The sequence below is a fragment of the Lissotriton vulgaris genome, chromosome 1_1, assembly GCF_964263255.1.
Source record: "Lissotriton vulgaris chromosome 1_1, aLisVul1.2, whole genome shotgun sequence".
NCBI classification, from domain to species: Eukaryota; Metazoa; Chordata; class Amphibia; order Caudata; family Salamandridae; genus Lissotriton; species Lissotriton vulgaris.
In genome coordinates, this window is record NC_141685.1 from 1,868,270,493 (window position 1) to 1,868,288,583 (window position 18,091).

Sequence of the window (18,091 nt, forward strand, 5' to 3'; positions counted from 1 at the left end):
ATTGGGTGCAATGATTATATCATCCAGTGACCAGATCCTAATGAGAGCTTTATGTTTTATTCGGCAGCCTTAAGTTATATGCTCGATTGGACCATTGCTTTATTAGAGGCAGCCTCTAATGTAAGGGACAGACTTCGTTAGAGCATACAGCCTTTTCCGACTCTGGGTTGGTCTCCTTCACATTGTCGAATACTCAGTAACCGGTTAGAGGATGAAGGTGGGAGTTTAAGTTACAATCTACAATGAGGGCGACCCCCTCAAAACCAAAATTGTAGATATCATCATGAATTTTATGCTGGAAAATTATAGGGATGAAGTAGAGATTAAAGTGGTATTAGATGCATTAAATGCAGATGATATTTCATTTTAGCAGCAGCTGAGATTAACAGGACAAGGGCCATATTTAACTCCAGATTGGAGTAGCAGTTGATAGACTTGAAGAGATGTCAAAGTTTCTATGTCAACTAAGTTGCGGTAAAACAGTGCTTGCATTACAATTTAAAGTTATAGCCTTGTAGCCAGATAAAGCTGGATATGCTATGGCTAGAACCAGAAAAAACTGTTGTGTTTCTGGAAACAAGGCTGTGTGATGCTTCTTAGTAAACAGAGAGCAAAGGCTGTGAGAGATAGAAAAGGGGCTTTGTGAGAAAGGGAGACAGATGTGCAGTTTGATGAAGACATAGCAGAGATGTTTTGGGTATTCTGTCAGAAACTATCCAGAGAAGACCAGTTGGAAAGGAAGACATTGGGAGCTATGTCTAGGCCTTGAAAAGACAAAGAATCTCAGATTTTGAGGCAGAAACATTAGAAGCCCCTATAGCTGCAGACATAGTAGTGGCATGCACACCTAAACAAAAGCAGGGAAATAACCTGCACTTCGTGGCCACACATCCACCTTCTCTAACACATTCTATACAAGACTGGCACCAATGCTAAGCAGAGTCTTTAGCTCTATTATTGAAACTGGTCCTTGAGTAGCTCTTTATCTCCAAGATGCGTAAATACTTAATGCACCTCTTATTGGCCTACATTTCGTATTCATTTTGATACCACACTATTTGCTGAAATACTGGTGTTGCGACCTAACCCTTCTGCTAGACTTGGTCTACCCAATCAACCTGGTTTCATGCCGGGGTGAAAGCTTGGAGATAATAGAAAAATATATACTTTTGGTAGACAAAGAACAACAAGCCCCTCCGGTCTCTAAGACCCAGTGCCACTGCACCTGCTGCACCAATGAAAGCTATGCCCCTAATTGGACCTACCTCCAACACATAATTCCCATGCGGGGCTTTGTACCAAGATTTATCAGGGGGATACTAGCAAACCATCTGAATCCTAGGGCAAGAATCCGTATGAATGGTATACAATCCAGTGACCTTTTAATCCATAGAGGGACCAGGCAGAGATTCCCTGTATGTCCTCTCTTATTTGCACTCACTCTAGAGCATTTCACTGTCCATGTCTGTTGTAACAAGATCCATGAAGAAGTGACATTTGGAGACAATTTTTTTAAACTTACGATGTTTGTTGATATCACGGTCTCAATACAGACCCAACATAAGAAGGCCAGAAATATCAACAGCTTGTGTTGGCTTTTGTGGCATAGCAAATCCGGAGTAGTGCAAGGCAGCGCATGACACTGCCTTGCGTTACTTTGCCCTGGGAAGGCTTTCCTTGGTTTTTGGGGCATTTCAAAATTTCTAACTCTATCAAACATGACAATATGTCCCTCATCACCGCCATGGATGAACTTCAGAGGCGTGCAGACAGAACTCAGGCTTCTTTTTTGATTCTGCTTGATATGTCTACCGCCTTTGACACAGTTAATCATAAGATCTTGTTAAGGCGGTTGTTTGAGACAGGGGTGAGAGACTCGGCTCTGAGTTGGTTCCATTCTTTTTTGCAGGGCAGGCAGCAGGCGGTTTCTATGCCTCGTTTTCAATCCCCAGTCTCCCCGGTCCTGCATGGTGTGCCTCAGGGCTCTGCCATCAGCCCTATCCTTTTTAATATTTACCTTAGGCCACTAATCTCGCTCATTAAAGGTTTTGGCATTCGAAATATTAATTATGCAGATGACACGCAGATGAACACATTCCTTGGAAGGAGAGGAGTCCATCTCTGTGGAGGTTTTACACAACTGCCTCAGGAATACGGCCAGCTGGTTAAAGGCAAACTTGCTTCAGTTTAATGCCGGGAAAACTGAAGTGCTTTTTAGCGCTGGAAGAAGGATCCCTCGCCCGTTTCCCAACAATTTTTGGCCCCTGGAATCCGGCTCTACCGTCCGACCTTCGGACTCTGTCCGTAACCTGGGAGTCATGCTGAACCATGGGCTCAGTATGGACACCCATGTTCAGAAAACATCGGCCTGTTGTTTTTCCATCCTTCGCTCACTCAGGAAGGTTCTGCCCCTGCTACCATCTCATGCCCGCGTCCAGGTGGTTAGATGTACCATCCTGAGCAGGTTGGACTATTGTAATGCCCTCCTGCTCGGGTCCCCTGAGTATCTACTGGACAGACTCCAAAGGGTTCAATCTGTGGCGTCTAAATTGGCGTTGGGGCTGCCAAGGAGATCTCATGGTCCATCTGCCCTTGCAAAACTACATTGGCTTCCTCTTAGACAGAGGATTCAATTTAAAGCCCTTTGCATTGTGTTTAGGGCTCTTCACGGATGCGGCCCAGTCCCCCTCAGGTCCAAGTTTGTCTGGTACACTCCTTCCAGACACCTTCGCTCATCGGAGGCTAAACTGGTAGTTGTTCCCAGATTTAAGAAGGTCAGAGCTGGTGGCAGATCCTTTTAGGTGACTGCATCCAGACTCTGGAACACTCTCCCGATCGAGATTAGGGCCACTAATGAACTTATGCAGTTTAGGAAAAAGGTAAAAACTTGGCTTTTTCCTGGCTAGCCTTCGCTCCCCAGGCATACTTCGCTGCCTCTGTTGTCTATCACGGTCTGGATTTTGTTAGCGCCAGGATGCCTGCAACGGTGACAGTCGCGCTCTATAAATTCTTAAAATAAATATGTCAAAATGATACGCCTTCCCAGGGCTGGTGTAATAAGGAGAAATATGTGTTGGAGGCATGTGAGCTGTAGAACACATGCTTTACATACTCCTGCAATCTAGTGTTGGGTCCTGGTGTTTGCAAGTTGTTTTTTTTTCGAAGAAGTCTTTCCAGTCATGAGGTGACTCCTCCTTTCGGTGATATAAGCTGTGTTCGGTGGCTCAGTGGACGAAAGCAGCCACTGCAAGGGCCTTTGTTCGACCTCATGGTCACAGGTTCGAATCCCGACGGGTCCACTCAGCCTTTTATCCATCCGAGGTCGATAAAATGAGTACCATTGAGTTGGCTAACAATAAACATCTGTTATTCAGCGCCAACAGACCTCTGGGTGAACGTACGCTTTACAAATACACGTTATGTTATGCTGCTGATAAACCCTTCTGTTGATCATCGTATTTGTAAATCATTTAGCACTAAAAGACAAGAAGTTGAACACATTAATTTATGCTGCATAAAGCACTGGCTTCGCATCCATTGTCTATACAAATATTGTATTAGAATAACATCTTTATATGTATGACAAACTTTATTAACATTTGTAATCTAATTTAGGGCAAACATGCCTAAATGCGATTCCAATTCAGTCTTCTCGAATTTCTTTCAGTACATATGCTATGAATTATCTCCCTCTTCCCCATCCCATCATAAATAATGTACCGCTATAATCATCCATGTAATGGAGTTTGTTCTACAGAAAACGGAATAATTAAATATCTTTGAGCACTTATAGAATATTAAATGATGAGTTTCATTGGTTACACTTGCGAGGTAAAATTAAAATGTAAAAAGACTTGCACCCCTGTAGAGATTATTCAAACATGGTGAACAGTGGAGAATGGTGTATTCTTTATTTGAAATAAAATGCAATTTTACTGATCATATTTTAACCTAAATGTGACATGTGATGCCCTGCAATATTGGATGAGTATTAATGCAGTCAAATTGTTTCTTGGTTGCAGGCATGTGTCCATTGCAAACTGAACATGAAGGAGGGTGACCCCGCAGTGTATGCCGAGCGTGCGGGCTACGACAAGTTATGGCACCCGGCTTGCTTCGTGTGCTCGACTTGCAACGAGCTCCTTGTGGATATGATCTACTTCTGGAAGAGCGGCAAACTCTTCTGTGGCCGCCATTACTGCGACAGCGAGAAGCCCAGATGTGGAGGCTGTGATGAGGTGAGATGTTCATTCATTCATTGAGTTAGGTGGTCTACCTTCATCAGCTCGCGTTACCTGCGTCAGCTGACTCCCAAGCGGAGTGATGTAGCTTAAGTTTCTCGCCACCTCATAATGACTCTCAGTGGTGAGCAGTGGACTCCTAGAGTATCTGTTTTCCACTCTCCCTACCCCTAACTACCCCCCTCCTATTACTTTTCTTCCCTTTTCCCTGCTCCTCCCCCCTCCCTCACAACTTTCTGTTGCATCTGGACCATCAAGAGTGGTAAGGCCGCACCTCATCACTCACCCAGGGGCACCCTTGTGTTTCATGTTCTTTTTTTTCCCTTTTAACATTTTATTGGCACTTAGTAAGAAAATATATACAAATAGACCAATATTGCAGAAGTTTTGTGATAAAAACAGAAGCTGCACACCCCAACAAAAAAAAAAACAAATAAACCCTAGAAAAATTGCAATGAAGAAATACATACATGAGTACATTTGATAAACAGCAACCATTTACCAATTAAGATACAAAATTAAAAAAATAGGAAAAAATATTGATTGATGTGAATGTTATTTCATTGCTACACCTGCCAAAAATGACTTGTAGAAACTTACCACGAAGCTCCGCTGTTGTTTGTATCCTGTGGATTGCTTTAATTAGTGTAAATGTGTTAAGTGCTACAACCCCCTGCCCCATGCTCACTGAGGGCCGATTACAAGCTGGATGGAGGGATAGTGTTATATCCTGTCTATGTACTAATGTTACTCGTATCTTAACCAGCTCCTAGCTGCTCGACCAGTGTGAGTTTTCTGAGTGGAATGTTGGTGTGATAGAGATGCATGGAGTGTTGGGTGCCTGTGTGAGGTGTGACAGTTGAAGATGGGCTGAGCAGCAGGCAGGCTGCTCCTGGTAGGGCTGCTGTACATGGATTACCAACCTGCTTTACCTGGAAACCAACCTGTACCTAAGACCTAACAAAGAAACTACAAAGATACAACTTGGCTACTTCCGGCACATCACAACAGATATCCCTGGGTGGGACGCAGCTCTACTGAATTAATGGTGTCCTATTTTCCCACACAGATTTGCCAGGTGCAGGTACATCTGATCCGATTTTTGCTTGCCCGAAATCCCGTTGTTAAAATTCCTTGAGGCTGAACTGCAAGTGCAGTCCGGATCTGGTGGCAGTCTCCCCAAGTCCCTCCTATGGGATGGGGATGGGAAGGCATGTCACTCTCCCTTCTCCACTGCCACCCTCAACACCCCTCCTCTCAGCTCATTGTCACCCTCCCCAATCAGATGCTTTGAGTAAATGATAAAAGAAACCGCTAATCCACCAAAAAATTGAACATCTGCGGAATTTGGCCGGAAATAGGATCCGCACAGTTGTTCCCCATAGGGTGGAAATTAACTTGTAATAGCCACATGTATGTGTGGAAATACCACTCAGAAATGGTATTTCCAGCCACAGTAGCCTCACATGTAAAAATACCTACCTTATTGGTACCATTTATCACCATAGAAATATTTATTTAACACTGCAAAATTGTGCAGAGAGGTACTTTTTTATTGAATTATTTTTTAAATCGCAATTTAAATCCTGATTTAAAGTACGTTTTGGCTCTTAACGATGCTAACAAATATACATTTTGTGCAGTGCATTGCACCCTACTGCTCTTCCTTTCTTTCCTGATACGCTCTGGTACAGCTTTAATTGTGTTCAGTTAGTATTCTAACTGAACCACCACCTGTCAGATGGCTTTAATCTGCTATTGATAGGACAGAAATATGACATTCTGAGCAAGGTGAACATCATAGTTCTGTTAGAGGAGTATTTACGATTTTTATATATAAAGCGCTCAACTCACCAGAAGCATTTCAAAGCGCTAGGTGGTAAAAGTATGTCAGTGGGTCTCGGCTATAGAGGAAATGCTGAAGTAAGGATGGAGATCCAGCAGGGAGTCTTTAAGGTTCTCCCTCATGTGAAAAGCCTTAAAGGGGCAGCCCCGTATATTTAATGCCCCAGTGTCGGGTATCTTATTTGTTCACTTTCAGTTCGGAAACCAATTTGAAATGTTTCATCGTGAAAGTAACTTGTCCCTGCCGTCCTACTATCTTTTAGTACCGCTTTTTGGAGTTGTCTGGGCGGATGCTGCATGGCTCCATTTTGCTTTAGTGTTGCCACAACGTGGGAATAGAAGAGCGGTCGGGGTTGAGACGTGTGTTACAGGGGTTCGTCCTTTCTCTTGCCTGGCGGGTGCCCAGTATGGGGGCTGACTGGCTGATTCTCAGTCTATGAAGGGTACTTACTGTTTAAGAGGGTCCTGTACTTTAGAGACCCCAAAGTCACGTGTAACAGGATCCCGCTTGCATGGGGGGCGTCACAGACGTATTGTTAACTCTGTTGAAATCTCTGCTAACATTTCTTTCAACCCGAGCAAACGACTTCGAATCTGCTCACATCCCTGTTGGCAAATGATTTATTTAAAAGCCTGCTCACCTCTGCCTGGGCCAAACTGCGCCTATTTAATTTTAGTGTTTGTATCAAACTATGTACCTCGAGCGCCCTCTATTGTCTTTTTGTTTTGTGAGCGCTAGACCAACCTAACTACAGTATCAAAGAAGCAGCCACCACAATTGACTTATGTAGTGTGCTTAATGCTTTTGTTTTAACTCTGCGTTTGTGGTTTTACGGACCAAAGTGTAGTAGCCTGAAGTGAATGTTAAAGCTCTGTATCCATACAAGACTTAGAGACCACGCTTTTGACTAAAACCTAAACTGACATTAATAGGGGAACTTGAAATTTAAAAATTGAGACTTGTGGATTGGGCTGTGTTATCATGCGTCCATAAAAGGGCCCTCTCACCGCCCCGCGCCCTCTCGCCTCATGCGTCTATAAAAGGGCCCTCTCGCCGCCCCGGGCCCTCTCGCCGCCCCGGGCCCTCTAACCGCCCAGCTCTCTTGGCATTATACCAACGCAACCGACCATTTTCACACGCTCTTTAATCGTTACGTGTCCCTCTGCTTCGATATTTCGACCTGTGTGCAGTGCCCTTTTACTATCTGGCGATGCCTGCCCACAATACATATTGTATATGTATATATATTTTACCTTAACCCTTTTTCGGGGAATTATATTTCTCATATTCCTTTGACTTGCTAGTACTATCTAAAAATATTGCTTTTGTTGACAAGCCGCGCAGAAACAGGTGATCGCCGTGCACTCGGTTGAACTCTCCTCACATTGCAGTTCACTGAACTTGGAAATACATGATGTTACGTATCCCTTCATTTTCATCGTACCCACAGTCCTTTACTTCATAGCGCCATGGATGTCTGACAGGTTAGCTCCCAGTCCTCAGCGCCCGGGCTCAGACAGCTCCCGGGCGCGCGCACACAGCCGCACCCGAGCACTTGACAGGTCTTTAAAAGACCGTGTCTTTGTTGATGTTTCACCCCTTCTAAGCGAACCTGCAGCGCCACTCTACCTACTGCTTAATGTGGCTCTAGTTGCACCTCTGCCTCTTGAGTGTCACACCACATTATTTTGTGTTCGTTCTGAGCGGTTCTCTAACCACTGCATTCCCTTTCTGCAATTCTGTGCTTTAGGAATCTGAGGCGTGGGATTCATTCGCTGCAGTGTCTCGGAGCAGGCCGGCACTGTCTATTGTACTCAAAGAAAGGCCCTGCTTGACTAGTGGGCTGAATATACACCATAAACATTACCGACCATAGAGTAAGCAGTAGAATCGCCACCGTTCTATAATCCAAACCCAATTCCATTTACGTAGTGTATTTAATTTTTTTAATCGATATTATAATTGCTGGCTCGATCAAGTTTCCTCCGCTACCCATGTTTAAAATGTCTGTCTGCATCAAATGAATTTAGGGAGACCTTCCCAGAGTCATTCCAAAGTCATCCAATGACTTCAGCTGGCCTACCGCTGTAATTAATTGGTGAAGACATCACAGGCCATCTTGAAGTATGTGTGTAGAGTGAAATATTTAAATGAGATGACTCGAGTCATCCGAAAAACGACTCTAGGATGGTGTTGCTATTACTTCATGGTGATGACTTTAGGCTGGTGTTTTATTACTCTACGATGATCTCAGAATGAGGCCGTGTTACACCAGGATGATTCCCTGATGACTTCAGGATGCGACTGTATTACTTCATAAACATAACATGATGATTTCAGTGGAGGCTGTTACTGCTCCAGAATAGTGTCCTGATAACCCCTGGAAGAAGCTGTTGTACTCCATGATGATGCCATTATCATTTGAAGATGGAGCTGTTAGTCCAAGGGGATGTTATGAATAATGCTGGGTGAACACTAGTGCAAAAAGTGAAATTATAAAACTAGTCTTAAAAGAAAGATACCTGAAGAGTGGATCATTGCTACAGAAACATCTAAATTGCTTTGCAGGTGAAGTAGAAAATGGGGTAGATATCCTGCCCAAATGTAGGAAAAGCATGTGTCCGGCCACCTGCACTACAATCAACCCCAAAATGATCCAGGAAGGCACCACCCACCCATTGTTATTCTAAAAGCTTTCCCAGTAGGTCATAAGGCAGATCCGGAAACCGAGACTTGTACTGAGTGGTTGTTGACAGCCAATCTGATATCATGTAACAGTTGGTGTTTCAGTTCTTTTACCCTTCCTAATATGTCTCAGAACCCATTCATGAAAGCCCTGTCCCTACCTGCTGATCACATCAACGATTGTCCATGACTGGATGGACATGTAAGCAATCCTGCAGCAGTTCATGATCACCATAGGATATCTCTGACTGCTTGCACTTTATCTGTCAAAAAATGAGGAGGAGGCCACAGGGAATGGCAGGTTCCCGTTTACCATGCAAAATTCACCCAGTCCCTCTGATAAGAACTTTAGAATAAGGACCTTAATTCCTGCAATGCCACTTCTCAACTCCTTTTGATCCGGCCTTCCCTTATTTACTCTGAAATTTTGGTTTGTGACTCCTGAGTAGTAGCGGGGAAGCAATTTTGGGACTGGCATATTGTATTGCACTATGGTTGAAGCGGGCAATTGAGCGTCAATGTAATTTTATGAGTGGCTGAGAAGGATATTGTAGTTGAACGGTGCTGGGTTTGAAGGATCCTGTAAAAGGTTAATGTCGGTGGTGGGTGACTGGTAGTGAGGGGTTGCCAGTAACTGATGAAAACTGGCTTGATTAAAGGCTTGTTTTCGTGGGTCTGTGTCCTACAAGTGAGGGAAGGAGTGTTTTATGCAACTCAGTGGTATTTTGAGAGGCTTTATGAATGTGGTGACAGGGAGTTATCGTACATAACTGAGTAATATGGGTTGTATGGCTGATTGCAGTAAGAAGCTAGTGAGCTTCCGACTAGTTTTTGATGAAATGAAATGAAATGAAAAAAGAACTTAGTTAAGCGCACTGCGGCCAAGCAGCTTCCTGGCGCTGAGGGTTTGACCAGATTCACAGAGGGGGCTCGGGGAAACTAACAGGGGAAGGCCTGGGAGAACAGAAAAGTTTTAAGAGCTTTACGGAAGTGGGTATAGATGGGGATGGAGCGGATGGACAGAGGAAGACTGTTCCAGAACCGTGGGGCCAGAACCGAAAATCGGGTGCCTCCCGTTCTGGATTTACGGAAGCGGGGGACGTGGAGAAGGGAAAGAGGAGGAGCGGAGAGTGCGACTGGGGACGTGAGGAGTAATGAGAGATCCGATAAAGAGGGGAGCTGAGTGGGTGTGAGCGCGAAAGGCCAGACAAGCCAATTTAAAAAAAGATCTAAAGTGCACAGGAAGCCAATGAAGGGACTTGAGTGCAGGAGTGATGTGGGAAGATTTGGGAAGGCGAAGAATGAGGCGGGCAGCCTGATTTTGAATGGCCTGAAGACGGCGGGTTTCATAGGCGGGTATGCCCACGTACAAGCCGTTCCCATAGTCAAGGCGGGAGGTGATGAGGGCCATGACTATGGTTTTGAGGGCATCCGCAGAAAAATACCGAGAGATTTTCCGAATGAGGCGGAGGGACAGAAAACAAGAGGATACTACGGAGCTGACTTGGGCATGCATAGACAGATCATGGCTGACCTTGATGCCCAAGGTCCGAACAGAAGAAACCGGTGAAGGGTGGAACCAAAGGAAGGGGGCCACTGAGCCGCGGACCAGGGGTTAGAGGGGCCACCCGTGAGGACAAGCTCAGTCTTGTCTGGATTGAGCTTCAAATGATTGATGCTCATCCATTCAGATATAAAGATTAAGGTGGAACAAAACTTAGGAAAAGAGACAGAAGGGGAAGAAAGATCAAAGACGAGCTGGAGGTCATCCGTGTAGTTGTACACAGAGACCCCCAGCTCGAGAAGGGAAGTGATAAGAGGGTAGATATAAAGATTGAAGAGAAGAGGGGAAAGGGAGGAGCCTTGGGGGACCCCACAGGTAACCAAGCGAGGAGGAGCGGAGAAGCCAGAGAGTTGAACCGCTTGGGACCTGCCCTGAAGAAAGGACTCAAGCCAGTAAAAGGCAGCGCCCCGGATTCCCGCTGCGCTGACACGGTCGAGAAGGATGGAATGATCGACTGTGTCAAACGCAGCGGACAGATCGAGGAGGACCAGGGCCTGAGGGAGATTGATGTCAGCTTTCCCTTTGAGTTCGTCCAGGACCGCGATGACCACTGACTCCGTGGAATGGCCTGGGCGAAAACCCGCCTGATGGGAGGCCAGGAGGTGGTTCTCCTCGATGTAGTTGGACAGGCAAGATGTAACATAGCTTTCAAGGATCTTACCCAAATAAGGGAGAAGAGAGATAGGCCTAAAGTTAGAAGGAAGAGAGGGATCCAGACCAGATTTTTTAAGAATGGGGAAAACTATAGCAGATTTGAAAGAGGAAGGGACAGAGCCCAAAGCTAGAGAGGCGTTAAGAAGGGCAAGAGGGGGGGCAGGACAGCTAGTGAAAAGAGTTTTGAGGATCCGTGCAGGAGCACAGTCCGCCGGAGAACCAGACTTGACTTTTGTAAGCAGGTTAAGGAACCGGTCCATGGAAATGGGTGGGAAATGATCCAAAGAGGAGGGGGGCAGAGGGAGGGAGCAGGAGAAGCCAGCTTGGAGCACCGTAGGGATGTTGGCCTTTATGTTAGTGATTTTATCAATGAAATAGTAATTGAGTGAAGAACAGAGGGTCTGAGATGGAACAATACTGGTGCTGGTACGGTCAGAAGTAGCTAGGTTGTGAACCAGGGAGAAGATTTCTCGGGATTTGTTAGCAGAGAGGGCAACTCTCTCGGTAAAATATTTCGTTTTGGCCGCAAGGATCGCTCTTTTATAGTCGTTCAGGAGAAGTTTGTATTTAGCGCGGAGATTAGGGCAATAGTTCCGTCTCCAATGACGCTCCGACCGCCTAAGATCAAGTTTGAGATCTTTGAGCTCATAGGTGAATCATTTGTGCACATCATAAGGGCGGACGGATTTGACCTTCTTAAGCGGGGCAACCTGATCGCAGGAAGAGGAGAGCCAGGTACTAATGGCATCTGTCTGCGATTCCAAAGAAAGGTCAGTGAGACCTTTTCAGTAAGAAGGTCAACAGGTGGTGCTGCATGAAATGGTGGGTGTTCTGCAAATGGCAAAGGAAGCATTATATGAACCTGAATCAGTCTCCTCTCCTCTTCTTTCTCTATGAAAGCATGTGGTGCCTCTTCAAGGGAAGAGGTAAACACAGGTTATGTAAGAGGGTTCCACTTAAATTAATTTCTGGGTACTGATTGTATTTTCAAATGCCCTTTCAAATTTAAAGCTATCCTTGCACAGTACATTTCTCTTTCTAGTTGCCATACAGTATAGCAGGTGCGGCTCCTCCATTGGGGCGGAGGGGAGTCGCCGCAGGAAGCAGAAATATAAAATGGTAAAACTACCATTTTACGTTTCTGCTTCTCGCAGTGCGAGAAAGCAGAAGCCAGGGCATGTCTGGTTGGGGGGGGGGGGGGGGGGGGGGTTGGGGGGACAGTGGCTTGCCCACTATGTGGGCCCTAACTGTTTGGTCGGCCCTCTGTGGCCGACCAAACCCTTCATGCGCGCGCTACATTTTCTCTATTTAGGCTGCCTACCTAATGGCCTCCCTACAGGCGCCCGGTTGGGCACCGTCCGCACCAATCACAACACTGCCATATCAGCGTTGTGATTGGCTTGGGGAGGGGAGGGGAGGGAGGAAGCCTGCTTCCGGATGCGGGACCTGGCCAGGAGCAGCAGGAGCTGAGGCTGTGGCGCGTGACCCGGGTAAAGGTACGTTTTTTTAGATTGAAAATAATTACAGTCCCTCTTCTCCCCCCTCCCCCCGAACCCGCATGACTCCCCTCTACCCCTCCCCCCCTATGCCAGCTGCGACTGCATTATAGGCAATCATATGAGGTAAAACTTCACCTTGATTCTTGACTACTATGGGTAAAATGTCCCTGCCTCAAGAACAAAGTACAGGATGTGGGATTTGGGTAATAGAAAGGACTGGACTATGAGAGGTGTGGTTTTTGGCTGGACCACCAAGTCAAAGACCTATTTGGTTTCCCACAAGTCACAAATTGAAGTGTTGGAATTGGTTTGTAGTTTCAGTTAAAGCGCAAATGTTCCTTTTTAGGTCGAGCCTAGAGTAGCGTGCATTCCCTTCTCTGCGAGACTTATTGCAGAGGAGTAGGGAATAGAAGCCCCGACTACTCTCCGCCCATATTGGCTATTGCCTTGTGTCATTGTCTGTCCTAAATGTTGGCTTCTGATTAGTCAATAGGCTTGTTAGTCCCTCCTTAGTACTACTCTTCATTTGTCACCTCCCATGGCGACTGGCACCTTTGCTTCAGTTGTTACACTGTATGTGTTATTTAGACTATGAGCACAATTTTCTTTAATCAAGTTCTCCTACTGCAGGCACAACATGCTGTGGTGCCTTCTTTACTCCCTCCCCCCCCCCCCTCCGGTTTTCGTGCCTTCCTTTTCCTGCCCGCCCTCCCTTCCTATGTCTGTGCCTTCTCCTGCCCGCCCTCCATTGTCCTTGATTTCTCCTCACGCCTGCCCTCCCTCCCGTAATCCGTGCCTTCTCCCTCCCATCATCCGTGAAGCATACCATTTGCAATTCAATAGGTCCTGCGTAAATGCGAGACTTATTGCATTGCAAATGCTTGTTGGAAATAGATATTGAAAAATACACCTCCTTTGACTGTGGCAAGAGTTCTGGAGTGAGGGAGAAATGTAATTCAGTAGAGCATACATATACTCTAGAAGGAGACATCAATTGCTTGCGACCATTTACCTTATGGAGTGACCTATTATTTAGGAACTTCTGACATACAGGAGAAACCCCAATTTCACATTTACCCAAACACTCACATGGACCTTACACAATAGCTAAAGAGATTAAGGGATTCCATTAACGACCTAATAAATGGATTTAGCAGGTCAAGCACGTATCCGATCTTCCCATTGAGGTTCAGATTAAGAAAGACTGACAATGTAGCTCTAGAAACAGCTGCCACCAACTGTTAGTAAGGCCATAGAATGAGCTACGGGAGGGTAGTCACTCACAGTTAAAGGAATACTTCTCCAGTGGACCCAAAAACACAAACGGAGACTAGCACGGTGTTGTTGAGCAACGCTCCATTATCATGTAGAGCTCTGGCCAGGAGAATCATAATACTGGAATCCATTCCTCACCTAAAGGCGGACTTTTCTGTATAAGTGTTTTTTCTTATCTTATGTTTATCTTGTGTATCTTTGACCCAATCAGGACCTCCTTATGATGGTCACTCGTGGCATTGATGTAGACTCATTAATTGACACCTTTTTCATATTGAGGCCATCCATGGTCTAACAGTGGCCTAACCTGCTGCGCCACTCAAGGCATAATAAAAACTATTCTTGAGATTCGGTGGCCATCTTTGAATTTCTGCTGAGTTGTGGCATCATTGCTAATGTTATTTTCTTGGTGCCAAAGGTCACTTTCTGGTAAGATTTTACTTTGATTACTCATCTGGTGGCATTTCAAATTGATCATTATCAATGTTTTTTACAAAAATGAAACCAGTATGGTGGACAGACTCTTAAGGTAATCCTCAAACCATCTTCAAATAATCAGGAATGCCGTCACTGTGTTAGTGCCTAGGAGAGAAGTAATCAGATAGTCATTTTTAAGTCCTCCCCAAGTCCTCAGGAAGGCTCACATTGTGGGAAGTAATCAAATAGTTATTATCAAATTATCCTGAGCTCATCGGGCCTAGTTTCTAAAACTCTCTTTATGACTTTACCAACTTGATGATCTATGATGATGAGAAAATTACTTCTACAGTAGTTTGATGATCCTCCAGTGACTCTGAGATGGTTTCTAAAGTAATCCTGTGTGGCCTCGGTCTGCCCAGATGAACTTCTCTGTAGGCTCACGCAACTTGTGCATCCTTCAGTTTCTGTCTCAAGGTGTGCGTCTGGAGACTAGGTAGGGGTGGGGAGATCTTGTTCCACTTTTTTTTAGCTGGTGAAAGTTTAGCTGTAGTACCACTTTTTCTCACAGCTATTAACTTTGAAGAACATCATTGAAATGTGTCTATGCAACTAGATACAGTGCACCTACAGCTTAAATACTTCAGCACCAAATACTATTCAAAAGTGCGACTCTGAATGGACAGTTCTAATTAGCAAAGCTAACTATACCTTGCTCTCTGCCATGCACTGCTTACGACCTCACATGTAACATCACTCATGACATGTTCTTTGACCTCATTTATGACATCATTGTTGACACTATCCCACCAGTGTGTTACTTTGTTTTTTATAGTAAGGGTGACCACCATATTACATTTCTAACTATTGTTGTACTGCCTGTGTTCAGCTAATGGGTGTAAGTGTTTACAAAGCTCATGTGCTTCTAATGCATACTAGGTGTAGGTATTGAACACTTTTTAAATGTTTGTATTGAAGAGTAACTCTGTGTGCAGATGACAATTGATGACTTGTGTCCAGTATGTTCCACACAAGTTTTTTAGTTCTGCAGAAAAAGTTTCCAACAGGGCAAAGATTCTACGTAGCAGATCCGAAGTATTGTAAGCAGCTTTGAGTTATTAGACAGAATCGTCCCAACATGACAATTTCCACATAACATAAAAGTCTGTGTGCACCAGGTACTAACCTATGTACATGTGCTCTTCTGTAAAATGTTTACCACAGCATGGATGCTGCAGGTAGTTGATCTTTAGCACCTTCAGACCTTGGTTATTTTAAGCAAATAGTGTATTTTTAGAAAAGTGTTGCATAGAGTGTACACTGTTCTTACTAGATCGTTTTTTTAATACTTTATGGTGTATTTCTCTGGAGAGTTTCACTGTCCACAAATAGTGTGGTACAGAGTAAACTCTCTCCATAGAGTTAATTGTTTACAGTACCCACCTTTCTACTCATATCAACTTTATTTCTCAATGTGGTGTCAGTGACTGTGAAGGGTTTGATATAGATAAAAGCTGTCCACAGTAGGGCGTTCATTTTGGAACAGATGTTGAGTATCTTGAGGAACATGGCTTTTTCTAAACAGTGGTACACATATTTAACACCATGTGCAATGAGGCTTTCCCATATATGTGTGGTTGATTGTGAATGTAAACTAGGCTACCCGTGAAGTGTAAAGTAAAGGGTCACTGTTCCACATAACATGCTTGTTACACCTCAGCGAGTTATGGCTGTGATGGCATTAATGATGCTTTATATTTGTAGGAAAGTAGGATCTGCTTTTATAGTTACCCCCACTTTTTTCTGATGTTTAACTGTGTTTCGACTTAAGTCCGGCTGGGGCCCTGCTGCTATCCAGGACCCCAGCCCAGCTGCTTCCTCTCTAAATTGACTCCAAGTACTTTTAGGTACACTCCAGTTTGGATACTGGGGTACCCTTATGAGTCCCTAATATATCGTACCTTAGGTGCTTAGGGTGTAGGTACCCCAGAGGCCTACCAGGGGCTGCAGCCTGGGAAGCCTTCCAAAATGACACCACAGGTCTGCTAATGCAGCCTGGGTAAGGTAGAGCATGCACCCTTTACTTTGATATAGGTTACCTTAAATCACTGCACATAGAAACCTATCAGTCAACCCTATGGCAGGCCTTATCAATCCTGAAGGCAGAGTGCTTGGTTTTGTGTGAGAGGGTGCCATGCATGAGCAGGGCCCCTCTGCAGCCTTCGGAACCTATTCTCTGGGGCTGTTCCGTGATGCAGCCAGACCATATACTCTTAAGTGCTTTATAACCTCGCTGCAAATGCTAACTTTGGAATGCCTGCACGGAAACATGTCGTGTTTGGTGTCAAACACCTTTGAATCCTACCCCTCTGCCAGTTCTGGCGGCAGGGGTAGATTTCCACCCTTCTAGAGTGAGAGACATGTACACACCGGTATACTTGTTACCAGTTTAAAAGAGCCCTGGCATCACAAAATGGATGCTGCAGCCACAGACACGAGTCTGGCCTCCTACTGCTCGATGAAGCTCCTGCAGGGGAGTCCTGGACAATAGGTTTCCTATCACAGGGAGGTGTAACCACCTCCCAGACAGGCTTTGGTGTATTGGGGCTGGGTGGGTGCACTCTGAGAGTGCTTTGAAGTCTGCACTGGGGGCACATTTGGTGTCCCTGTGCATAGCCCAATTCAAACCGGTTCCAGGGGCCCCTGCCATGGTGTGAAACTGGACAAAGGAAATGGGTGTAGACACCCTCTTTCCAAACTCTCCCATAGGTGAGTCCCCAGAGTATGTCCAGCCCCTTCCTTGGTATAAGAAAGGAACCCCTGACTACAGGATTTAGGATTACACCTGGACGAAAAACTCTGATACAGAAATCCTAGATCTTCGACGATGTACACGACTAGATGACTGAAGAATCTCCCTTGGAGTAAAGGAGTTACTCCCCTGCTTGGCAGGCACCAACGAAGCATTTGCCGGTCTGCATCTCCGAAGCTCCTGCTGAGCTGCGAAGTATTTGCAGCCCAGGAGGTAGATTTCCAGACTTCTCCGAGTCTGACCCAAGTCCCCAGCAAAGCTGAGACCCATAGCCCTCGTGAGTAACGTTGAACCGGAACTCCTGGACACCGTGCACATTTGCAAGTGCATCAGCTTCTCAACGTTCCTTGAGGCTGTTAATTAGACCCCGAGCACCTTTTCCACTGAAGTTTGCCGACCTACACTCCATGAGTGTTCCGTAAGCCTGCCCTTTGTGTTTTGGCTCGAGGTACCTTCGCGATCCCTGGTCTGTTGACTGGTGGGTCCCCGAGAAGGCAACTTAAACTTCATTGGGTTTTTCTGATTGCTCCAGACGTACCCTGACTCTCCACCACTTGGTGAGTCCCTCGGACCTTGCTGGTCCGCACCGAAGCATTTCTTCACTTTCTACGTGGGTTGCTGTTGCCAAGGCTTGTTGGGTCCAATCCGGTCACCGACGCTGCAGCACTCTACATCCTTCGTGGGACAGCTCGAATCCAGCTCCTGGTCATCGTCGACGCCTCCTGATCCCTGTGGCTGCACAGTCAAGCTTCACCTCTTCAACCTGAAATCACCCGACATCGGTTGACATTCGTCTATCGTGCCCCTGGTCACTGGCTAGTGACCCAGACTCTTGTCCGCTCTCTGCTTTCAGGTTCTTCTCATCTTTGATTCATGCTAGGATCACCCCGGACACTATCCACTTCAGCGGCAGCAGCACTTTGCTGCAGTTCGCCATTGAAATCAACGACGATTCTTGACACCAAAAGACACCTATGCACCCGGCTTCCCTGGGAGAGTTGACTCGACTATTCCGGTGCTCTCGTGGGTGTTGGCCCTAGAACCCCTTAAGTCTAAAGGGGTTTGCTCAAAGTCCTCTCCTAAGTGTCCTTTATCTCT

General features: G+C 45.6%; 1 protein-coding gene across 1 annotated transcript in view; it reads left to right on the forward strand.

Moving 5' to 3' along the window:
- The window catches only part of TES (testin LIM domain protein), a 175,816-nt gene that overhangs the window by 128,529 nt on the left and 29,196 nt on the right, over nt 1-18,091 (forward strand). Inside the window, exon 5 of the mRNA XM_086919370.1 lies at nt 4,023-4,238. Within this exon, the coding sequence (XP_086775496.1) occupies nt 4,023-4,238 (216 nt within the window). The remainder of the gene's footprint in view (nt 1-4,022; nt 4,239-18,091) is intronic.